We start from the raw sequence: 26,723 nt of genomic DNA on the forward strand, positions 1-26,723 counted from the left end.
CAGGATTCTAGGATGGCTCCCAATATTCCTTCCACTTTTTTCCAGGAATACCCCCTACATTTGAGTTTGGACAAAACCTATGAATATGATGAGATATTACTCCCATAATTATGTTCCCTCATATGGCAAGACAAAGATTATTCTGTGTAGGTATGACCTAATCAGATGAGCCCTTTAAAAGCAAAGAATATTTCTCCAGTTGGTCACAGGGGAAAAAACTTTAGAGAAACATGCCCTTGCTGGCCAGAAAGAAAGCAAATGGCTATGTTGTGAACTGCTTATAGGAGCCATGTGGCAAGGAACTGTGGGCATCCTCTAGAAGCTGAGTCATCCCTGAACAGCAGTTGGCAAGGAACCAGGGACCTGAAGGAAATGAATTCTTCCAGTACCAGTGAGCTTGGAAGAGGCCCCTGAGCCTCAGATGAGAAACACAGAGTGAACTAACACCATGATTTTAATCAGTGAGGCCCTGAGCAAGGGACCCAGTTAACCTGTACTAGACTCTGAGACACGGGAACTGTGAGATAATAAATGGGTATTGTTTTAAACCACTTGTGATAATTTGTTACAAAGCCATAGCTAATTCACTCTACCCTAGATGCCCTAAATTCTATCCTCGGGTTCTTCAAGCAGGCAAAACTGCAGACTTGCCGCCATCAGAATTTTAATTGCTCCCTAAGATGCAGATGGGACCTACCCTTAGGGTAAATGTTGTAAAAAAAAAAAAAAAAAAAAGATAAGAAACTTATCCTATACCCTTCCTTTCTTCTGTGACTCCCACCCAAAATCTACCTGCTCCTGTTCACTCTCTGTTGCTTTCAGATCACTGTCTTCTACATTTTATCCAGAGTTTACAGTTGTTATCTGGGGGAGGGTTGATCCAATATAAATGCAATTTGTTCATTCAGATTCTAGATACATTTTGAAGGCAGAATGACTATGATTTGCTGGTGGATTAGAAGCAAGAGTATGGCAAAGAGAGAATTCAGAGATTATCCTGTGGTTTTTGGAAGCAGAAAGGATAGAGATGCCATTTACTGAAGCAGAGAAGACTATAAATGCAAGAAGTTGCATATGTGAGTTAAGAGTTCAAGAAAGAGTACTAAGCTAGATATAGATATTTGGAAGTTGTTTTTTAAAGCCATGAGGCTGAATTAAATCCTCAACAATTAAATAGAGAAGAGACCCAAAGACTGAGGCCTGGTGCAATTTAAAATTTAAAGATAAAGAGGAGAAGTGAAATCTAAAGAGAAGACTGAGAAATAGCAAGTAATAGTGAAGAAAAATAATGAGAAAATAGTGACCTCAAGTCCAGTTGAAGAATGTTTCAGGGACAAAAGAATGATTATTTGCATTTAATGCTGTGCCAGGTAAGATGGATTTAGCAATGAGGAGGTAAATCTGTATCCTTGACAAGAGCAGTTTCAGCAGAGTGTTATAGGAGAAAACCTGATTGGGATGGAGGACAGATGGAAGGAGAATAAGAGTCCGCAAATTTAGGCAACTCTTTAGAGGAATTTTGGTGAACAGAGAAATGGAGTAGTAGCTCGAGGAAGAAGTAGAGTCAAGAGTTTTATTTTGTTGTTGTTTATTTGTTTTTAAGATGAGAGAATTTATATGTCTGTATGTTGATGGGATTAAACAATAGAAAGGGAATGCTGATGATGCACAAAATAGAAGGGAGAATTATTGTTAGAGCAATGTCCTTGAGCAGATTAGCAAGGATAAGATTTAGTACACAGTGAAGGAATTGCCCTCGGATAGAATCAGGCAAAGTTCATCTGTAGAAAAGGGAGTGAAGGCAGATGATGTGAGTTTAGATATAGGTGGGTGGTTGAAGTATTAGTGGGAACTAGAGGTTTGTGGAAAGAGGAGAAGGTGCAAAATAGCCATTTAGAGAGTGAGAGAGAGTGAGCTAGGATACAAAATAGACTCTCTAAACAGTACTGAGGGTCCACTTCAGGTTAGAGGGTCATAATTTTGAAATAAGACCCGTCGGGATGGATTTAATCAAGACTAGGATTTTTCCAAATGTGTACAAAATTCATGATAGGGCAAGGGAGTTGAGGCTATGTGGAATGGAGTGAATATGATTGCCAGTGTAATCTAAGCTAAATCAGGGAGGAAATAAGGTGACTGGATGATGGTGAAAAGATGGTAACAGGAACAAAAAATAGGGGAGACATCGGATGATAGATAGACAAAAAGATAGATAGAACAATAGTAGCAAAAACATGGTTTTTAAGGCTGAGTGATATATATATATACACGGGGGTTTATTGCACTATTTTCCTCTACTTCAGGGTATATTTGAAAATCTTCACAGTGCAAAGCAGGGTCTTCTTAAGTGGTAAGATGGTTTATGCGGTCGAAGTTGTTGGAGTCGGAGCTCCGGACGAAGTGAGCTGGATAGAGAGGAGGTAGAGCCCCGAGGGCCATCTGACGGAAACTGTGAGGATGGAGAGCACGGAGGAGTTGCAGGCGTCGCTGGTAACAGGGCCTAGGGTATGAATGACCGGGGAGCTAAGTGACCAAGGGAAGGTGGAGGATAAGAGCATTGCAGAAGAGGAGACAAAGGGACCCAGAGGTCAGGCCACCTTAATGCTTATCTGCATGGATAATAAAAGCACTGAGAGTAGTGCTAGAGAGCATGACAGTGAGCCAGATGCAACACCTTCAGAGAAAGGAGAGGGACTCTGGGGAAAAGCTTGACAAACTGGTGGCATTTCCAGGAGAAACCATTTGGAAGTTACAATGTCATTGAGAAAGACGCCCCCCCCCACCCCCGCTTACCCCCAGTACCATCCCCACACACCTAGAAATACAGGAATATGTGAGAGAAAAGAGCTTCCTCTTGAGAGAGCTCTGGGGCAAGCAGTGTCCTCAGGGGAGGGCTAGATATTAAGGGAGAAATTGTTCTACTAAGAATCTAAATTAGTTGGTTACTGCACCTGAATGTTAAATTGGGCTATCCACCTCCTGGCAGTGAAAGTTTCATAAAGGGAGAAATGATAGGTTCTGTAACATGTCCTTAGGACCTGAAAAAAGAAGGCATATAATTTCTTCAAAAGAAACCAACTTTTTCTAAAATCCCGAGAATTTTTTCCATAGATCCATAGTCATTTATATATCTCTAGCAACTAGAACAAAGCTTGGAATATAATCAGAGTACAAGAAACGTTTATTTGACCAAACTCATCTGACACAAAGGTTCATAGTGGACAATATCTTTAATGACAGTTTTTGTAGATTAAAAGCTTATCTTAACCCCTAAAGTAGGGCATAGTCATGAGGTTGCTATTGATCTTAGTTTTGAATCTGAGATGATATTTTCAAAAATGAAGCTAATTATAAAATTAGCTGTAGCAGTTCTTTCCCTACAGACACATTGAACAGTGTATTATAGGGCACTGAGATAGTTAATAGTTTTTAGTATTCACTTTTATTCTTTGATTTTGAAGAGGCAAACCTGCCGCGTAAAAGCGCGCAAAGCTAATTAAAGCTTTTCCACTATTTCATTATCTGAATGTAGTTGCAAATTCTGACTTAAAACTCTTATCAGAGGGAGATTCAACATCCCTCCATGAACAGCAAATGAACATTCAATTAACACTTCAATACAAGTGTATTTTAAATAAAAATATACTTTATTGTTAATCTCATTCTTTGCACATGCAAATATCCAATTTTAAAATCCAAAGACAGCTGCTTCCCTTTTATTCTTTGGGGAAAAGAAGTCTTTTCTTTATTTACAGGGAAGACCCGAATTTTCTGAAGTTGTTACCAAGTTAGAAGAGTGTCTCTGCAACACTGAGGTAAGAACTTTGGCTTCTGAAATATGTCCATTACAAAGGCTTGAATATCCAACGGTGTTGGGGAATGTAGTTAAGGTGGTGCTTGTGGAAAGAAAGTGTGAGTGTCCATAACTCCATTCATATTTTCACCCTGTCAATTAAGTTCTTAGGGTGGAGGAGAATTGACTGCATCCGTAGGGCAAAGGCAAATTCAGAGTGAATTGGGACCCTTCCAACAAATAATCAGGCAAGCAAATGGACATGGGTATGCATAGCTTAAAAAATTGATATGTAAAAATTTTAAAATAACAAATGTGTTAGAAGGTAATTATGTAAATCATTACTTTCTATACAAAATTTCCTACAAACAACAAAATGTAAGCTAAAACATTAAGTCATTGTCCATTTATGTTCAATAAGAACAGGAAAAATTATTACTAAAATTAGCACATAAATTAATTGGGAGGCATTGCTTTTATACCACACATATGTTACATAAAGTGATATGTGTTGGTAATGAGACTAATGGAATTTTCTTTCCTTAATATCAAGGAGCTGTTTGCTTTAATTTTCTCTATAATTGCCTTAATTTTCTATACACCTGTTCGGGAGATAGCATTTGAAAATAGGCAAGGGAACTGAAACATGAGCACTAATTCAAAAATAATAATATATTCCCAAATGCAAGTGAATGCTACAGGAGAGAGGGATGGACATCACACATACAGGCTCACGTATAAACGAGTGTATGGAGGGACAAAAATGGGGAAAAACAGCATCAACCTGAGATTGCACAACTAAATCCTAAAATGGAACCATCCAAGGAAAGTTTTCTTTCCTTAAAATCTTAACAAAGAGTGACTGGAACCTAATCTTTTTTTTTTTTTAATATTTATTTATTTGGTTGTGCTGGGTCTTATTTCTGGCAGGCGGGATCCTTAGTTGCGGCTCGTGGGCTCTTTAGTTGTGGCATGCAAACTCTTAGTTGCGGCATGCATGTGGGATCTAGCTCCCTGGCCAGGGATCGAACCTGGGCCCCCTGCATTGGGAGCGCGGAGTCTTAACCACTGAGCCACCAGGGAATTCCCTGGAACCTAATCTTTTGGAAAAGTGTTCCAGGTCTGCAATTACTGCCTGCAGTGAGTGGCTCTGTCTCATGACTCTTTACTGGAACTTACAAAGAGGAAGCTTTACTCTTTAAACATAAAACTTCCTTTCCCTTCTCTTCAGTCCTGAAACAAACAAGGTGGAGAGAAGTAGAAGTATATTTGGTGGGACTACAGCAGCCCCTACTAACAAGAGCATCTGCCAGAGGCTTGGGATGTTGAGAGATGCTTTTCAGGCTTGAGTTCCAAGTATCCTCTCACTCTGAACCTTTGTGTTTGACAGAGCAAGGCTGCGCCAAGCCTGGGATATATCCAGTTAGATCAGAGAGTGAATTCCAGAAACAGGGACAATGGCAGGATCTGCTAAGCTAGCTAGTCTTGTTATATTGACCAAGCCTCTTAGCACAATCTCCCCTAGTGGAAAAGACAAATAACTTTGGGCTTTATGCAAAGAGAATTTGCTGAACTGGATTGTACTAATTAATGGACTAGAATCATCATTAAGGGTCTTAACTTGTGTAGTTCCATAAGGCTCTATCCTCTCTACTCTTCAACTTTTTAGTCAGTGGTTTAGATCAAGGTCAGGAAGGCTCTGCTCATCACATTTGTAGATATAGTAAAGTTGAGAGAGACAACAAATATTTGAAAGCAGGAAAAGTAGTAGGACATGTCTAAGAAATAATTTAATAGGAATAAATATATCATCATACACCAGAGTCAATGAAACAATAGTAAAAGAATCAAATGTTGGAGATATGGTTTAGGAGCATCATGAAGGTTAGTGGATAATAAGCTTTTGGGGAGTTAGAATATGAAGTATCTGTCTTGCATCTGAATAAAGAATGTGATCATTCCTCTCTCTCCTGAGATGGCCAAACAAAATAGTTCCCAGTTATGTCCTTTTAAAGGGATAATTAAAACTGGAACACAAATTTTAGGGAATAGAGATCAGAATGGTGAATGGATTGAAAATCCTGTATGTGAGAGCCAATTAGAGGAACCAGGGATGCTTATCCCAGAGAAGACAAATCTAGGATGAGTCAACAGCTGATTTTAAACATCTGAAGAACTGTCATATGGGAAAGGGAATGACCTAGTTCTCTGTGGGCCAACAGATGGAAATGAAGTACAATAATAGAACTGGTTAATTGTGAGGAAGAACTTTCCAATGGTCAGAGCTGTCCTAACATAAATGAATGGATCTGGAGATAGTGAGTTCCTCACCACTGGAGGTTCCCCATCAGATTGTGTAGCTGACTTGAAAAGGATGCACAGAAGAGATTAAATCATTGAAGAGTTTGAAGGTTCATTTCAATACTGACATCACATGATTCTCGGAGCTTTACTTAGAAATGTCTTGGCTACTGTGAAGAGTTTAGAATTTATAGATATTATTTTTTTTAAAACCAAAGTCTGCTCTCTACATGTCTTATGAAATTATAATGTCAAAGCACTAATATTCTCAGTTGTGTTAGGTAGAGTGCATAAGTAACAAGGGTGTCAAAAGTTCAAGAAAACTACTTTCTTATTTTTCCTCTTCTCTTTCTCATTTTCTTCCCTCACACTCTTCTATTTTCTAACTATACTTAACTATTTGTAAATATTTTTAAAAATTCTCTTACAACAACTCTATTTAGTCCTCATGCTTGCTGGACATTAAAGCAGCCTTCATTTTATAAAATGGATGTATTTTTGGGAAAGTGTGTAAATCCATTTTATGTAAAGGGAATAATTTTATGTAAAGGGAATAATTGTAAGCTCCGATTTAAAGGAACTCTGCCATGAATTTCATCACCATAGTGAAAAATGTAGAGAATCTTTTAACCATTAAATAATAATGTTCTATTTTATGAATCTGATTTGAGCCTACTGTGTTTTGTTAAAGACAAGCATAAGTTTTATGGGTCAGCTCTCATCACAGAGCTGGGTCAAAAAAAGCTAGCCAGGTGTTGCCATCAGAGGCTGAAAGGAAAAGCAAGCTGAGATGAATAGAAATTAAAATATGAGAAATCCTAGAATGGAAAGTTAAAATAAATCTACATTCTACACTATGCTGTTAAGCCTGTTGGATTTATTAATTGATTGAAATTGACCCTCCTTCACTCAGCTGATGTCTCCTGCATCAAGTAACAGCAGTGGGTCTCTCTCACCTTCCTCTTCTTCTGATTGTCTGCTGAGCCGCGGAGGGCCTGGCCGAAGCCACGTGGCAGCTTTACGGAGTCGTTTTGAATTGGAATATGCTCTAAATGCAAGGTCCTATGCTGCCTGGTCCCAAAGGTAAGTGGTAGTCTAAGCAACAGTTACAAAGTCAAGTCAGATTCCAGAATCTCATCAAGATAATCACCTGATTTGCTTAGTATCAACAGGGAACTTACCACCCCTGTGGCAAACTTTGAAAGGGGAGTTTTGAACCTGTTTTTCTTCTAATATTTTGACCCAAAATTAGAAATTTTGTTGTCTATTAGTCTAGGTTCTTTAAGCTTCGGGTTAACTCTTGCTTAAGCAAGAATTGTCTAACTACAGCAAGAACTGTCTAGCTACAGCAACAAAAGGAATTTATTGAAAGTATTCTGGGAGTCTTATGGAATTCAAGGAAGAATTTCTTGTGTGGGAATCAAGAAGCAACTCTGAAGGTCTGAGCACCAAAAGTTCAGTGTTCTGAGAATTACCTTATGACCCAGCAATTCCACCCCTAGGTATATTTCCAAAAGAATTGAAAATAGATACTCAAACAAATACCTGTACTCAAATGTTTATAGCAGCACTATTTGCAATAGCCAAAAGGTGGGGAAAAAAAAAATCCATCAACAGATGAATAGATAAAGAAGGTGGTATCCATACAATACAATATTATTCAGCCATAACAGGAATGACGTACTGATGCATGCTACAGCATGGATGAACCCTGAAAACATGCTAAATGAAGGAAGCCAGGGACAAAGATCACATATTGTATGATCCTATTTATATGAATATCCAGAATAGGTGTACTAGTCAGTTTGGGTAGCTATAACAAAATACCATAGATTGGATGGTTTAAACAACAGAAATTTCTCACCATGGAGGCTGGAATCTGAGATCAGGGTGCCAGCATGGTTGGGTTCTAGTGGGACTTTCAAATGGCCATTTTCCTGGTTTACAGATGGCCACCTTCTCACTGTACCCTCACATGGCAGAGAGAGCTCTGGAGTCTTTTTATCTTTTGATAAGGGCATGAATTCTGTCAGATCAAGGGCTTCATTCTTCTGACCTCATTTAACCTTAATCACCTCCTTAAAGGCCCTATTTCCAATACAGTCACATAAGGGGTTAGGGCCCCAACATATGAAATTGGAGGGAGGGGGGACACAATTCTGTCAATAGCAATAGGGAAATCCATAAAAACAAAAAGTAGATTGGTGGCCCCAGGGTCTGGGTGGGGGAGGAGGAAATTGGGAGTAACTGCTTAATGGATACGGGATTTTGTTTTGGGGGGATGAAAATATTTTGGAATTAGATAGAGGTGGTGGTTACAAAACATTGTGAATATACTAAATGCCACTGAATTTTTCACTTTAAAATGATTAATTTTATATTATGTGAACTTTACCTCAAGGAAAAACAAAAGCCACAAAAAAAGTTTAAGCAAAGGGGCGAGTCAGAAAAAGAGGAAAACAGAGTTCAGCTTTCTTCCATAGCAAACTCTGCCATTTACACGCCCCAGTCCCCAATACACAGTCTCCTGCATCCTACGACATTCCTTGAGCAAGTCACATAGCTGAGTCCAACATCGATAGGGAGAGAAAATATACTCAGCCTCTAGTGGGAGGTCCTACAGGGTCATATGGCAAAGGGCCTAAATACAAAAAGCATAATGAAGTAGGAATAAGTACAGTCTGCCATGCGAGAAAATATGATTGGTCGCTTTGGATTATATGGCCACCTCTGGTCTAAACAAATGTGGTTGGAGTGAAGGTGGGGTCATATTTCATGTATGTAAACCTGGTCACCAATGGCCTGATCTGGATGGCGAACAATAAAGGCAGGCACTGTGAGCTCCATGGATACCCTACAAAGTGCATACTGCAACCCCTGGAAAATCAGAAAAGACTGGCTTAAAATCTCTGTCCTTCCACATGTGCTCCAGAGCATTTATACATGAGCCATTACACATGTGCACTTATACACACACATGCGCATATACACATTCACACATTCTGTCATCAGAGTCAACATTTTTATCCTGAAGGTGGGGAAAGATTATCTGGATTTAGCAAGGATCCTATACCATCTACAAATTGCTACTGTTGCCTTTTTAGCCATAGTTATTATATTCCTGGTCTGACAAAAGAGTTGCAGCTGCAGCTATGAAGAGATGAGAACCTGAATCATGAAGACTTTAATCTATGGAATGTCATGAAGCTAAGTATCAGCAGGCTTGATTGATAACAAGGCAAACTGGACACAATTCTTCATTGGATTCCAGTCTCTCCCATAATTTCATGAGGGGCTCATAGGCCAAGATTAGATAAGGTTCAGTCACAACATCATCTTCTAATTCCATCTGTTCTTCTTCTTTACTTGTGGTTTTAAACTTAATTCTCTGAAGAGACAGATTTTGGTATTTCCAAAGCATAGTCACCGAAGCTTTGTCCACTTGAGGCAGAGGTTAAGAGGATGAGCTGTAGAGTCAGATCTGAGGTTCAGTCTTGGCTTTGCCACTTAAGAGCTCAGTGACCTTGGGCAGGTTACCAACGTCTTATATGTAATATACGGATAGTAACACTAGCTCTTAGGATTGTTACTGGGAGAGGCAGTATTGTCACAAGAGTGACTGAGTGAAAAATGCCAACAGACCCAAGCAAAGGATGCAAGTTCCCATAATGTAGGTAGGTAAGTCACACAACTTATAATACATAGACAGCTACCCAGATGGGAGGCACAGCAACACACCCAACTGGGTGAGTTGGGGGTGGAGGGAACACAGCTGCTCTGGCCTTCAAGAACCCGGAAGGTACACCACTATTCCTAAAACTGCCCAAACAGGGTGGGAAAAAAATCATCAGGTGTTTTGAGATGCTCCCTTTGATATTCTCACATGGTTTTTTATACCTCCCTGGCCCTTCGGGACAGTTATGGAACCCTGATAAGTACTTGTCTGTCTACTTGGTACAAATTTCTCTTAACAGCCTAGCACACCCTGAGTATTTGTTGTGAGGGTGCATTGAAGGTCAGTTTGTAGTTGTTATCACCCCTCTAGTAAGGTCAATCTTCGGACTGCTTGAAATCAACTCCAGAAATAAGTAAAGCATTTAGCTAAGTTGTAAGATGCACCATGTCTGTTTTATTCACATCTGTAACCCTAGTAGCTAGCAGTGTAATTGGAATGAAGTCAATATGTAACAAATATTTGTTCTGAGGATAAAAAAATGGATAAATTGGCTCAATAATTTGTAATTATTATTATTTTGGAGCATAATCAGTCAATAAGCTTTAATTATTTTCTCTATTCTTTCCATTTAAATAGCTATCACTATTGCACTTCTACTGCATGCCAGGCACTATTTTAGACACTTTGAATACTCATTTAAGTAAACCTTAGAAGTTAGGTATTCCAATTTTTACAGATAAGGAAACTGAGGCTCAGAAAGAGTAAGTAACTTCACTAAGTTTATTGAAGCAGAATTGGAGTCCTCACCCAGGACTCTCCTATGCTTTCTGAATTTCTCTGGCACAGGAGGTGTCACTTTTCAGAAGTTTGATATATTTTGCCAATACTTGTATTTGCTGGACTTCTTCCAATGTCTTCTGGAAGTTGGTCAGGGAAAGAATTCAATTACTCCTCCCAAGCCTGCCTTTTCAGCATGTGTATAGGAAAGAGCAAATGAGACCAGAGATCAATAGGTTCTTAAAGTCAAAGAACCCAAGGATCCAGCAGGGCCATGAGTTTAACAGCCTGGAATTCAGCGGCTCTTTGGCTGCACATTAGAATCACCTGGGGAACTTTTACACGTACCAGTGCCCAGGACCAATTAAACCAAGACCCATGGGGATGGCACCCAGACTTCAGAGGCTTTTAAAGTTTTCCAGGTGAGCCCAATATACATCCAAGCATGAGAAGCATGCTGAAAGAGAATACTACAATCTAACCTGCCAGTCAATCTGATGCAACTGATGGGATAAACAAAAGAGGAAGGAGAGCGCCAAGGTGAAACAGCAGCTGTGACCAAAGGCGACCATTCTGAAGGCTGATTACCTGTGTGGTCTCTCCCAAAAGTCCTTGCAAGGTGCTAGCAACCTCTGATCTAAGAGGCTTTCTAACTAACTCATTACAATCACACAAGGTGTAATTTTTAGCCCAGCATTATTTTTTCTTAAATAGCAACAAGATATGGCCTGTAGTCCTCATCCAAAATGTTCCCAATTTTGGGTCTCGGAGCCCTCAACAATGTCTTAAAAATAGTGCATTTATATTTTCAATTTTGGGGTTATGAAAGTTACAGCCTGTAGTTTTGTAATTCTTGATTTGGCGGGGGTTTTGGTTTCTATTTCCACATTTGTTTTTAATTATTATGTTCCTTTATAAAATAAATATCAAGGTGGGAAACTGTGTCAGATATCTTCTCCAAAGGTAATAGACATTTGTTAATTCCTGCTGAAACCCCAAACTCATGAAATCTGAGTTTGGGGAAGGCACTCCTGAAGTTCTGCCTCTTTTAAAATACTTTGTGTCTTTAGATATATTTGGAAAACTAAGCATGTGGCACTTGCTCCTCCCACAGGGTATGAAATCTCCCATCTTGTACATGGATTACATCATGTAAATTTAGAAATGACAAAGTGATACACAACCTTTCAGATGTGAAAACCAATTAGTGTTTATGTGGGGCTGGGCTCTGAGAATAGAACGCTATGACCTAGTTAGCTGTCCAGGAGAAGAAAGCAGAGATCCAGAGATTGCAACTGTGAAACAGATTGATTTGGAATTAATTTTTCACATTACAAGAGGGTCCATGAAAGGGTTCCTTTAAATAGAAAGCTTGCCTAGTGCACTTAGAATGCAATTCAACTTATAAAAGTTGAATATGTTATCAAATTTTAATTTACACATAGTTTTTCCAGAATGCAGCAACTGTGTAAGATGATAGCACCATGAAACCAATGTTCCTAGGAGGAATGAAAAAAGGAGAGGTGAGAGGCTTGTGTCCACTCGCTCCTGTGGAGCAGGACGGTTTATCCAGTATCAGCCGTAGTGTGGTATCTCCTCACCACCGAAGGGCAAATACTCCCCTTTTTAGTCTACTGCCTCTCCTCCATGCTTCTTTGTACTGAAACTTCCCTCAGGCCCATTAAATGTTCACTTTTCTTCCAATCCCTTCTTCATCCCCAATTTATTTCTCTTGTCAATTCACCACAATCAGCAGTTTCAATCCATGACTCCAACTCTCTCTCTCTCGCTCTCTGTGTCACACACACACGTGCACACACACACACACACACACACACACAAAGTTAGCCCCCAGTCCATATGTCCAAACTTGGCTGCTCTGCTTTCTTTGTCATGTCTTTAACTTCTCTCCCTCGAGTCCCAGCTTCCCCATGCCATAATCCACTTAACCCTCTACTGCCAGCATAATCTTCCTTCTGTAGACCTCCAATTATATCACTACCCTACTTTAAAACTACCAATAATTCCACATTGCCTCTAAAATTAAGTGACGTTATGTCATCCAGAATCCAAAATGACCAGTGAAACACATTTCCAGTTTTACCTCCCACTGAACATCAGATGTTCCAGTGGTTCTAGACATTGATCCTGTCACTTCTCTTCTCAAAAAATGTTCTAGGGTTTTGGGAACTGTAGGAGGTATTTTTTGGTATTTTGGTATTTTTGGTATTTCCCAGTGACTAGGGAGGTGCCATTGATATTTAGTGGGGGGGGGGCAGAGTGTTGAATTTCCTACAATGTTTTGGACAATCCCACAAAATAAAGAATTATCCTGCACAGAATAGCAATAGCATCCCTGGTGACACACACCATAGACAAACTAGAAGTTCTACTATTTCCCATACACACCCCATGTTTAATTTACTGTCAACCTATTCCTATATCCTATTTTTTAACCTCAACAGTCCCACCCAATCTTATCAAAATATTAATCAGCCTTCGGTAATATCTAGTCAGCTTGATCACTGTGTCATGAGAGAGCCTTTCCTGGGACTAACGCCTCCACAGTTATGCCTTACCAAAGGCCACGGTAGTTTGTGCCACTTTATACATTTGTGTTATTTTGTCTTATATTACGATCATTTATTTTTAATTCCCCATTAGCTCATAAATACTTTAAAGGAAGAAATTTTCTTTTGTGTTTTTTTCCGGTGCCTACAATATCTCATTTATAACTGAACTGTAAGTGGTGAATATTAAATATTTTTATCTATAATATATTAGAGGAATCATTAGTTGGGCTATGAATACCATGCTTTGTATTTCTGAAATTTGAGTAAAACTGCGGCGCTCAGAATTTTGACCCTTACTTTCCGGTCAAGTTCAAATTTTTTTTGTTCAAAAATAATGAACGACCAGTTAATTCAAACTTCTTTCCATCCCACCCCCTCACTATTAGGGCATTAAATGTCTGCTTATTTCTTTGTAATAAACAAACGAATAGAATTTGGGTGCTGGAAACGTGTGACGAAAGAAGGCACTGACACATTCATTCCCAGTGTGTTTTAAAAGGGGAGTTTGCTTTGAGTTGAGGTAGTTGAGAAAGGTTTCACTGAAGAGAGAGATGATGGAAATATAGTTCAGGTATAAAGAGAACAGGATGAACAAACATGAAATAACGACCATGAACTTTCTTTTCCTCCTTTTTAAAAAGAATAGTCATCCCTTTCCCAGTGATCTATAATAGTAGTTCGTGCACATATCAAGGATCTACATTTGGATAGGTCTGTTTTCAGTTTTTCTATTCTGTTCAATGGGACATTTGTTTATCCCTGCGTCAGTTGTATACGATTTTAATTACAATAGCAATATTAAACTCTTGATTTCTGGTAGGGCACATCCCATCTTGACTATTCCTGATTATTCTTGACTTTTTCTCTTCCATATAAATTTTATAATCAGCTTGCATTTTTCACAAAAATGTAAGATTTTGATTATAGGTATTTTAAACCTATAGATCAATGTGGGAAGACATGACATCTTTATGATATTGAGTCTCCCTTGCCATGAACATAGTACTTTTTGTATTTATTTAGATGTTCTTTAACATCTTTTAGTTAGGTTTTATAATCTTCTCTGCAAGGTTCTTATACCTTTTGTCATGTTGATTGTTACATTCATTGTGATTGCTGAAATAATTTGAATTCATTGCTACCATATTATTTTATTCTCTCTGGGTTTTTTTCTCACTCTGTCCTTTTCCTGTCTTCCTTTGGATTATTTGAACAGGCACTCCGGTCTTCTGTTCCTTAGTGGGTACCCTAGAAACTTTAACATATTAAACTTAATAAATTTTATATTAATATACTTGTCCTACTCCCAAATAAAAGAGAGATTTTAGAGCATTTTAGTTTCATTCATTCCCTCCCAAATTATATACTCTATCCATTATTTTATTTTATTATGATTTTTATAATTCCACAGCTTAGATATTATTTTATTGTTTTACACGGCTATGGTTTATTTAGACTTAAATAACGCAGGCTCAGTAGTCATGGTGCACGGGCTTAGTTGCTCCGTGGCATGTGGAACCTTCCTGGACCAGAGCTTGAACCCATGTCCCCTGCATTGACAGGTGGATTCTAAACCACTGCATCACCAGGGAAGCCCTCTGTTCTCTATTTTATGGCCCCGTAATGGGAGATATGTAACCAAGTTTGGAAAAGCTATGGTATCTATCATGAAGCTACATAAAAACAGAGGGATTTTAAAAGCTGCTGGGATGTTTGATGTCAGAAGAGGCTACCTAGGTAAAAGGCCAAAAAGAACAGCCTTCCTTCGCAAGAGCATTAGTTCATGAACACATTCGTCCCCTTAGGTAACTCTCACCTGGGATTCTCTTATCTTACTATTGAACGGAAAAGGAGTTTTCCATTCTGAAAACACCTTTATTTTCCCTCTTTCTTGAAATATATTTTAGTGGATATGGGATTTAAGGTGTTTAATTATTTTCCCCTGCACCTTTAAGATGCTTTTCCACATCTTTGTTGTTGTTGCTGCTGTTAAAATATCATCTGTGAATCTAATTGTCATTTCCTTTATTTTCAATCTGCCCTTTCTAATTGCTGTTAGAATTTCTCTTTGTCTTTGGTATTGTACAGTTTAACTATGTTGTATATAGGTATGGATTTATTTTTATTTATCTTGCTTTGAATTTATTAGATGTCCAGAATCTGAAGATTGATATCTTTCATAAATTCTGGAAAATTCTCAGTCACTACCTCTTCTAACATGTCTTTACCCCATCTTCTCTCTTCTCTCTTTATGGAATTCTAATTAGATGTATTTTAGATCTTCTCACTCTACTTTCCACATTTCTCACTCTCTCTCTTTTTTTAAATTTTCCACCCTTTAGTTTCTCTATGCTGCTTTCTGGTAATTTCTTCAAATCTATCCAGTACACTTGGTAGCTGGATCAAATATGCTGTTCTCTTCATTGCATTTCTAATTCAATTCATGTCTAGTATCTATTCCAATTCTAGAAATTGTATAGCTTTTGCAATTTGACTAGACTCTTTGAAAATCTGTTTCTTCTACACACTTCTAAATTATTTCTTCTTTTCATACACATTTATTTTAGATTCTATTAATATATCTGAATATCTGCTATTTCTGTATCTGAAGTTTTTGGATATAATTATGTGGTTCATTGTCTCTGATAATTCTTGCCCCTTGTTTTAAAATGTATTTAGAAATTTTTGTTTCTATTGTAGCTCATATTCCTTGGAACTTTATCACTGGCAATTTTTTGACCCTTATTTGGTGTAAGTTACTTCACAGATGATTTGCTTTTGCTCTTTCTGATTATCTGGGGACACTAACCCACCGAACCACTTAAAAACTTCAACTTGGAGTTTTCCATAAAACACATGTAGTGATATTTTTGTTTGAAAACTTGCATGTGAATGGACTTGTGGATGGGACCTCTCAGGGCAAATATTTCATTTTTTCATTTTTCTCAGTTTACCTGGAGCCAAGGATGACATAGAGCAATTATCCTCTGTATCTTCCTATGTAGAATGGATGTTATTATTCCTGGCTCACACCCAATCTTGGTGTTGTCCTTCAAAGATTTTAGCTTTATACAGGTGTTTATTATCTGACCTCCCACCTGGCTTGGGCCCATGCTATTTCTCCCATGTAGTCCAATAAAATTCAAGCTTTAGGCCCACAAGAATCAGTAGAATAGCTTCTTCATGGCACTTACATCTACCTGGAAGTATAGTTTTAGACAATTACTTACTTTTTTATTGGTATCTACACTAAATTGTAAACATCATGAGCATGAACGTCTCTCCTTTTTGATTCTGTGTCTCCAGTACTTAGAATAGGGTCTAATAGGTGCTAAATACCTACTTGTGGAATGAATGAATGATCATGATGGGTCTCACAACATTATTCCATTTAATCCTCACAATGATCTTATGAAGTAGGCCTCCTGGTTTCCATTTTTCAGTTTGTTTTACAACTGAGACTCCAACGATTTAAGTAATTTTAATGAAACTGTATAGTGGAAAAATGGTAATTAATAGTTGAATCTGGGCCTATCTGGTGGTGTTTCCATTACACCATGCTGTCTCTGGAGACTATGCTTGGCCAACATGTTTGAACTGTCTTTAAGAAGCAGAAACTTCTAACCTCTGGTTTGGGCTTTGAGGATAATCAGCAGGGAGCTATCCAGAGTACTGAACTACCTCCCTCGAAAACTCTTCCAGCTTCAACGGAACATAGCTCATTCTCAGTCTATGGCCAGTACAGCCTTTGATTGAAGGAAAAATTTCCCTTCTCACTCTGACTACCTCTGATACTAGCCACTTTACCTCAGCTTATGCCTGCTCATAACAGATCTTTATAAGCAGCTGCCTGCACTGATACACACCTAACCTGAACAAAACAAATTCCACATATGCTGCCTCATTCACGAGCAGACCGTGGCCTAACCCTGCCCTCTCCCTCTTCTTTAATCATGTCTCTGGAAACCAGCCTGACTCCCTGGCCACATTTCTAGAAGCAGCAAAAACTAATCAGAACATATAAAAAGATAAACTCCTTCCTTCTAAATATTTGGGGACCAGTTTTGAACATTACTTTAGTATGATTTCTTTATTGAATTAAGTACATTGTAAAACCAGACATTTTTTCTCATTAAATGTACTCCCTACTACAGTAGTCAATTGAATTCACTGTATTAAAAAAAAAAAAAAAGAAGAATCTTTTAGCTGATATTTTTGTTCAACAAAAAAAACCTATCCAGTGATGAGGGTTTCATGAGTTTTTCAGTCCTGGAAATGAAGACAAACACTGCCCTTTAACTCATAAACACAATGAAGGCCCAGAATCTTTTAGCTGATTCTACATAGAAATAATTTTAAGATCTATAAATTTAAGAAAATAATAAAAAGATAGCATCTTTGGCTTTCTGAACTGTTTTTTACTTGTTAAACATTGTTGATTTAAAATATCGCATCTAGTGTTTACAAAAGAACTCAGTGTGTATGAGAGCATCACATTAATACCTAATCCTCAATTCAGCAATGTCTTCTGAGCTTGTAGAGAGTGGTCTAACTCACTTGACTTAAGTTCTATGGGCCTTGCTCACATTGTTTGTATAGTGAGCAGCGTAAGACATTGCTTGCCTAATCAAGGGAGAAGAAGACTTTTTTTCGCAGGACAGTTATCACCTCTGGGATGTATAATTTTTGTGACACTCACTTTCTGAAGGTCAGTTACCAAGCTCATTAAGGGTCTGTGCTGGAAAAATATAAAAGCCAAAGGAGAGCAGCTGGAATCTAAGCAAGTGCCATGCCTGTCAATTGCCTTTTATCTCTTTCTTTTTAAGCTCATATCTGCCCATAAATTTTTTCTAATTAACAAAAGCAGAAAATTTCTTAATGTCATGGGGTATGGGGTTGAGAGAGAAAATACATAGCTACGCATGTTGTGTGAGAGTGTGAAAGTACTTCTTATACCTCTTCATTATGTGCTTGAATGTCATCTAATAAGGAGGGGAAATTAAAGAAAGTGGAGGAAGTTAAAACTATTTCCATAAAGGTCAAAAAATAAGCATATCCATCTATTTATATTTATACAAAACCTCTTCACTACAGCCCTAGGTACCATAAATAAAAGCACTGTAGTGAAATAAGAAAACAATTCCCAGAGGCACACATACACACAAAAAGTGAAAGGAAGACGGAAGACTGTAAATTGATTGCTGGTGCTCTCTGCATCTCATGTTGCTGATATCCTACAAGTCATCAAAATTGGAAATAGTCTGTTCTGAAATGCAATAGGGCTCAATGTAAGAACTTCCTTTCAGCTAATGTGGACCTACAGCAGTTGTGTTAGTAGCTCTTTTCTAGTTGCCTTGCTCTCTAGCGCCACCTAGCAATCAGTTGACAAAGCACGGGTGAGGCTTTCGGCCCTCTGACTGCTGTACTGAGGAGAGAGGCTTAGAGATTTCACTGAACAGAGGCATTCAGCCTTAAAGTTAGGAGCAGGTGAAAAATGTCAATTCTTTCTTTCAGTTCCTTGACTTTAAAACCACCCTGAGTTTGAAACAGCCTTTCTCCATGAAAAAATGTAAAAGGAAGAACATCAAACAAAATATTCTGTTCAAAAGAGGAAGTGATGAAAAATAGGAAATTAATAAAAGTGAAGATATGAGAAGAGCCCTACATGTGTAAAATTGACACCTTTTTTATAAGCTTTAAGGACCTGATTTATTGTCAAGCAAAAAAGATTTGCATGAAAAGAGTGAGCAAGTGACATATGTAGGTTACCACATATGCACTTGAGAGAGGGAAAGATGCAGCTCTTACCACGGCTGGTGCTGTAATCTCGTGTTCTTTTCTATCCTTCAGCAGAGCTTGTTAGCAACCTAAAATGGGCTCCCTCATAACCCAAAGGGTGAGCCAGAGTGCATTTCCCTCTTCAAGCATTTTGTAATACTAATTAACTAATTCCCAGCCACAGGAAGGGAACCTGCAAAGATTCGCCCAAGGCAAACTGCTAAATAAATGGTGACAGATTTCTCAGTTTTCAATTAGGTGAAATGACATATTGGGACAACGAATAGCCTGACTTTCTAATGATAAGAGTTTTATGAGTTTTTCATTCCTGGAAACGAAGAGAAACCCTGATCCTTTCTCCATTCCTAACCAAAACGAGGGCCCAGACCCACTCTTGCCTTCATCAAAGCACACAGATCCTGCCTGTGGCGGTGATATTTGTGCACGACTGATAGTAAAAGACCTGGTCCAAAAAAGCTGCTTTTGAGACTGCTGCTGCTCTACTGAAATGTCTGACAGGACACAGCACGGGGACCAAGGAGAACAACTGGCCTAATTAAATCTGTACGGGCGGCCCTGTGCACCGTTCAGCAGCCCTGACTCCAGCTCGGGCCCCGCCCTGCTCCCTCCTGACTCCAGTGTTTGTGCTTCGAATCTCTTGCTAGCATGGCAACTGTTGCCATGTTTGCAGTAATAAGAAGTGGGTGATGCTGGTGTCTCTGTAATGCTTCAGATACAAGAGCAGTGATTTCTAAATAGATTTCTGAAGAAGCTCTTACAATGGCACTGCACAGTTTAACAGGTTTAATTCCTCATAGATTTTTTTTCTTCTTTTCACCTTTACCATCTTCCAGGTAGACTGAATCTAACCCTCATACAATGCAAACACGGCAACATCCTTCCTTTTGCTTGCCAGTATTTGAAACAGGAAATTTCTCGTTAGAGAAGACATTTCACAAATCATTGTTTCTTATTATCTCCTTGAAAACCATGAGATTGAGTTTTTCTTAGTATTTAGGTAAGCAGTTAAGACAGCCTGAAAAAATCATGGACCCGGGGAAAAAAGGTATTAACCAAAGTGGAATGAAAAACATCTATCATTAATATTTTTGATATTGTCTGAGCATTTTCTATCATCAATGAGCAGGTGTTTTAAAGGCCTCAGTTGCAAAACAATACCAAGAATGCACTAATGGTATATGTTTTTACCTTTTTAATCCCTTTCCAAAGAGACAGCAAAAAAAAAAAAAAATTAAATCCTCTATTTTTGGCATTAATCAGGGACCTATTTGCCAACCAGTGTTAATGGCGCCCCTGCATGTCACTGAATGCCAATACAGCCTAGGCCCTAGGAGAGGGATGACAGAGATAAAGCCATGTGCACTGATGACAATGTTAACCTGGTCAAAAAAGCAAGAGAAGACACATTGTGTGTTTTGATCACTTACTGTGTTCCAGACACTATTATACATTTTTTTGTATGCCAGTCAGATCATTGACTTATCACAACTCTTCTACAAGTTAGGAGTTATTTATCAGTATTCTACAAATGAGAAAACTGGAGCACAGAAAGGATAAATGACCTTCCCAAGGCTTTGCAACTAGTAAACAGCAGGGCCAAGATTGAGCGTAGAACAGCCTGTCTCCAAAGCTTATGATCTTTTCACTACTTGCCGAGCTGCTGCAGTGTGAGACAGAGGGCTGCCCTCATACTAATCAACCCTGTGGCGTGGGCAAGTCCCTTCCCGCCCTGGGTTTCAGGGACTATTCTGAGGCATGTGAACTGGACCTTGCTACTCAAGGTGTGGCCCACAGACCACCAGCTTCACCATCACCTAGGCGCTTGTTAGAAATTAAGACTCCCAGGGGCCACACGGGCATACTGAATCATAATCTGCATTTTCAAGATTTTAACACGTGACTTGTGAATGTACATTAAATTTAAGAAGCACAGGACTTGCCAATCTCTGTGGACACTTCTAGCTCTAGTATATTTAGAATGTTGTCCCCCTTGTCTCTATATTTCTAGGTCCTACCCCTTCTTCAAGGTTGCATCACCTCTCCCTACAAGCGTTCCTCATTCCATCCTTATACTTGATGGAAAGAGTTTTCTCTCTTCTAAGAAAAGTTTCATTTACCTTAACTCACTTTCTACTTAGTATCATGTCTATGTTGTGTAAGTTCTTTGAGGGGGATACCCAACCATGTGAAATAATTTTATACTTGCAATACCAACTGGCATAGTCCATTACACTAAAGAAAATACATTGAAAGAAATGTTGAATGAATCATTATCTGAATTTTGTTACAGATGTCATATGGTGCTCCAGTTACAAGATCCCCATATTATCCATTATAAATATGTCAAGGCAAGCACATTCCAACTTGCAAACAGCACACACAAGAGCAGTTTTCAAACTTCCTCATGCCACCTCCACTTTCTTAGCACACAGATACATGGAAGATTCAATGAAGGCCAAGCTCAGCTCCAAAATCTCTTCTTCTTGGAAGTCTCCCTGGATACCCTCAATTGGCTAGATGCACATCATGTTTGTTGCCATCTTATCCCGTGCATATCCCGTCAGAGTCAGAAACTGTATTATAATAATTATAATTATTTCAGTTGCCCCCCTACACACAGACACACACACACACACATTTACACTCCATGAGGTTAGGAATTGTGTCTTTCATCTTTATATTCTTAATATCTATCACAGTGTTTGGCACATGGTAAGTGGTAGGTACATGTATCTTAAATGAATGAATGAATGGCTCAATCAATGCAAACCTTTTGACTGACTCTAAAGTCTACTTTTTGTTCCACATTAGGGTCCATTGAAACTAAGAACATGGAGAGGCACAGTTCTGTGGTGAGATTTAAGCACTTGTTTTAGCCACACTGGCAATCCCTAACAATACGGCACTTTAATTTAGTGTCACATGAGCTAGTCATCCAGGCACATGAGCCCTGATGTGTAGGAACTTGAGTGCCTTTTAGACACCCCAAGGTTGAAAATCGAAGAACTGTTTGTTTTCTTTCCTGTCTCAGTAAGTCAGTCATCCATTTTACATAGTGCCTGCATCATACCAGGAGTTTTCTAGGAATTGGAGATGTCAGAAAGAGTACATAGTACAATTTTTCCTCCCTTTAAGTAGTCTAGTATGGAAAATAGACCTCAAATGTATTTATAATACAATGTGATATATACAGTAGTGGGTATAAGACTCTTGGGTCATGTAAACACAGAGAGAGGTATTTATGAGAGTGAGGAGAGACATGCCATTGGCCTTGAGGTATATCCAGCAGGTTGCCCATTTGTCCTTCTCTGGAAATGACAGTGAATTATAGAGTAAGAAGAACACTAGCTATGGATTGCCAGGCAATGAATCTATACTGAAGAGGAGAGACACTGAAAACATAGGATAAAATAAGGAAAGCTGGTGGGGCACAGACTCATTAGTGGCATATGGTATAAACTTAAACAGAATTTATGGGAAATTTGTTACCAGATGGCAGAGAAGGAAGACCCTGAGCTCACCTCCTCCCATGAACACACCAAAATTACAAGTACTTACAGAGTAACTTTCTATGAGAACAACCTGGAGACTAGCAGAGAAGGTTTTCCACAACTAAAGATATAAAGAAGGAACCATAATGAGAGAGGTAGGAGGGGTGGAGACATGGTATAGTGAAGACTCACACCCTCAGGTAACTGACTGACAAACAGGAGGATAATCACGATTGCAGAGGTTCTCCTCAAGGAGCAAGGGGTCCAAGCTCCATACCAGGTTCCCCAGCCCAGGAGTCCTACACTGGGAAGATGAACCCCATAATGTCTTATTTGAAGGCCAGTGGGGCTTGCATATGGGAGAGCCAGAGAGCTATAGAAAACACACTCTACTCTTAAAGGGCATGTGCAAAATCTCACATACTCCAAGTCCCAGTGCAGAGGCAGTTATTTAAAAGAAACCTGGGTCAGACCCACTTGCTGATCTTGGAGAACCTCCCAGAGGGGCAGGAAGCAACTGGGACTCCCCCATGGGGACATAGGTGCAGGCAGCTGCTGTTTTTCAAAGCTTATTCTACCACGAGGACAGTGGTGCTGGCAAGTGGAGTCCTCCCACTAGCCTATTAGCTCCGGTCTTACCAGCAGGTCAGCACCAGGCCCGGGAACCCCCCAGGCCACACAGTCAGCTACACTGGGACTCAGCCCTGCCCACCAGTGGGCTGGCAGCCAAGAGGGCTGAGTGCTAACCCCACCTACCAGTGGACCCAGAGTAGTCAGCCACACCACAACAGAAGAGCCCATGCAGCCCACATAGAGGGCACCCTTGGAACATTTAGCTCTGGTGACCAGAGGGGAATATGCTGCTCAGCCTCATAGGATGTCTCACACATAAAGCTACTTCTCCAAGATTAGGAAATTTAACTGAGCTACCTAATGCATAGAAATAAACACAGAGAATTAGGCAAAATGAGGAGATGAGGAATATGTTCCAAACAAGGGAACAAGACAAAACCTCAGAAAAAGAACAAAACAAAGTGGAGATAAGCAATCTACCTGGTAAAGGATCGAAGGTAATAATCAAGAATTCAAGGTAATGATGCTCAATCAACTTGGGAGAAGAATGAATGAACATGGTGAGAAGTTTAATATAAAGTTAGAAAATATAAGGAAGAACCAAAGAGAGCTGAAGAATACAGTAACTGAAGACAAAAATCCACTAGAAGGGATCAAAAGTAGATTAGATGATAGAGAGGAATGGATGAGTGAACTGGAAGAAAGAGTAGTGAAAATCATCCAAACTGCACAGAAATGAAAAAAGAATTCTTTAAAATGAGAATAGTTTAAGAGACCTCTGGGACATCAAGCATACTAACATTCACATTAAAGGAGTCCCAGAAGTAGAAGAGAGAGAGAAAGAGGCAGAGAACTTATTTGAAGAAAAAATAGCTGAAAACTTCCCTAAGCTGGGAAAGGAAACAGACATCTAAGTCCAGAAAGCACCGAGACTCCCAAACAAGGTGAGCACAAAGAGATCCACACCAAGACACATTATAGTTAAGTAGCAAAAATTAAAGATAAAGAGAGAATCTTAAAAGAAGCAAGAGAAAGGCAACTAGTGACATACAAGAGAACTCCCATAAAATTATCAGCTGACTTTTCAGTGGAAACTTTGCAAGCCAGAAGGAAACAGCATAACAAATTCAAAGTGACGAAAAGAAAAAGACCTGCAACCAAGAATACTCTACCCATCAAGGCTATCATTCAGACTTGAAAAAGAGATAAAGAACTTTACAGAATAGCAAAAGCTAAAAGGAGTTCAGCACCACTAAACTGGCTTTACAAGAAATGTTAAAGGGACTTCTCTAAGCAGAAAAGAAAAGACCACAACTAGAAATATGAAAATTGTGAAAGGAAAAGATCTCATTGGTAAAGCAAGCATATAGTAAAGGTAGTAGATCAACCACTTATAAAGCTAGTAGGGGGGTTAAAAGAGAAAAGTAGTAAAATTATTAATATTCACAATAAGTAGTTAAGGGATACACAAAACAAAAATATGTAAAATATGAAGTCAAAAACATTAAACATTGGCCAGGGAAGTAAAAATGTAGGGTTGTTAGAATGCATTCAAAATTAAGAGATCATCAACTTAAAATAATCACCTATATATATAGGTTGTTATATATGAACCTCATGGTAACTATAAATCAAAAACTTATAATAGATATACACACAAAAATAGACAAAGGAATCCAAACATAACTAAAGATACTTATCAAATCACAAGGTAAGAGAACAAAAGAAACAAACAAAAATGGACTACAAAAACAATCAAAAAACAAAATGAAAATAAGTACATACTTATACATAATTACTTTACATGTAAATAGACTAATGCTCCAATCAAAAGACATAGAGTGGCTGATCACATACAAAATCAAGACCCATATATATGCTGCATAAAGACGTCACTTCAAATATAAAAACACACACGGACTGAAAGTGAGTGATGGAAAAATGTATTCCATGCAAATGGAAATAAAAAGCTGGTGTACCAATACTTATATCAGACAAAATAGACTTTAAAACAAAGACTATAACAAGAGACAAAAAGTACAGTACATAATCAAGAGATCAATCCAACAAGAATATATAACAATTGTAAATATATATGCACCCAACATAGGAGCACTTAAATACATAAAGCAAATATTAACAAACAAAGGAAGAAGTTGACAGGAACACAATAATAGAAGACTGTAATACCCCACTTACATCAATGGACAGATCATCCAGACAGAAAATCAATAAGGAAACATTGGCTTTGAACAGCATATTAGACCAGATTGATTTAATATATATAAATAACATTCCATCTAAAAGCAGCAGAATACACATTCTTTTCAAGTACATATGGAACACTCTCCAGGATAGACCACATGCTAGACTACAAAATAAGTCTCAGTAAATTTAAGAAGATTGAAATCATATCAAGCATCTTTTCTGACCACAAAGGTATGGCACGAGAAATCAACTCTAAGAAAAAGGCTGCAAAAGAAAAAAAAAAAATGTGGAGGCTAAACAATATGCTACTAAAGAACCAATGGGTCACTGAAGAAATCAAAGAGGAAATTAAAAAATACACAGAGACAAATGAAAATGGAAACACAATGATCTATGGGACACAGCAAAAACTGTTCTAAGAGAGAAGTTTATAGCAATACACGCCTACTTCAGGAAACCAAAAAAATCTCAAATAACCTAAACTTACACCTAAAGAAACTAGAAAAAGAAGAACAAACTAATCCAAAGTTAGTAGAAAGAAGGAAATGATAAAGATCAGAGCAGAAATAAGTGAAATAGACAGTTAAAAATGGAGAATATCAGTGAAACTAAGAGCTGGTTCTTTGACAAGATAAACATAATTGATAAACCTTTAGCCAAATTCATCAAAGAGAGAGGGTCCAAATAAAATCAGAAATGAAAGACAAGTCACAACCAACACCACAGAATTACAAACAATTATACACCAATAAAATGGACAACCTAGAAGAAATGGATAAACTAGAAATGTACAATCTCCTAGAAATGTACTAAATCAGGAATAAATAGAAAATATGAACAGATTAATTAACAGTAATGAAATTGAATCAGTAATGAAAAAACTCCCATCAAACAAAGTTCAGGACCAGATGACCAGATGACTTCACAAGTGAATTCTACCAAACATTTAAAGAAGGGTTAACACCTATCCTTCTCAAACGCTTCCAAAAAAATTGAAGATGAAGGAGTGTTCCTTATTCTACAAGGCCAGCATCACCCTGATACAAAAACCATACAAAGACACCAAAAAAAAGAAAATTACAGGCCAATATCACTAATGAACATAGAGGCAAAAATTCTCAACATTAGCAAACCGAATTCAACAACACATTAAAGGATCATATACCAAGATCAAATGGAATTTATCCCAAGGATGCAAGGGTGGTTCATATCTGCAAATCAACCAATGTGATATACCACATTAATGAACTGAAGAATAAAAATCATATGATCATCTCAATAGATGCAGAAGAAGCTTTTGACAGAATTCAACTTCCATTTATGATAAAAACTGTAAACAAAGTGGATACAGAGAGAACATACCTCAACATAGTATGTGACAAACCTATGGCCAATGTCATACTCAACAGGGAAAGGCTGAAATCATTTTCTTCTGTGATCAGGAGCAAGACAAGGATGCTCACTCTCCACTTTTATTCAACACAGTACTGGAAGTCCTAGCCACAGCAATCACACGAGAAAAGCAAATAAAA

The 26,723-nt window shown here is 38.4% G+C and overlaps 1 protein-coding gene across 6 annotated transcripts in view; it reads left to right on the plus strand.

Moving 5' to 3' along the window:
* TNNI3K (TNNI3 interacting kinase) overlaps window positions 1-26,723 on the plus strand; it is a 288,508-nt gene that overhangs the window by 225,695 nt on the left and 36,090 nt on the right. For 4 of the 6 annotated variants that reach the window (XM_007182928.2, XM_007182929.2, XM_007182926.2 and 1 more), the window contains 2 exons: window positions 3,756-3,815; window positions 7,008-7,177. The exons of 1 other annotated variant lie outside the window; for it this stretch is intronic. In XM_007182928.2, the coding sequence (XP_007182990.1) occupies window positions 3,756-3,815; window positions 7,008-7,177 (230 nt within the window). The remainder of the gene's footprint in view (window positions 1-3,755; window positions 3,816-7,007; window positions 7,178-26,723) is intronic. One more of the 6 variants, XM_007182927.2, reaches the window with a different exon arrangement.

The sequence above is a fragment of the Balaenoptera acutorostrata genome, chromosome 1 (assembly GCF_949987535.1).
Source record: "Balaenoptera acutorostrata chromosome 1, mBalAcu1.1, whole genome shotgun sequence".
In the NCBI taxonomy this organism is placed as follows: Eukaryota; Metazoa; Chordata; class Mammalia; order Artiodactyla; family Balaenopteridae; genus Balaenoptera; species Balaenoptera acutorostrata.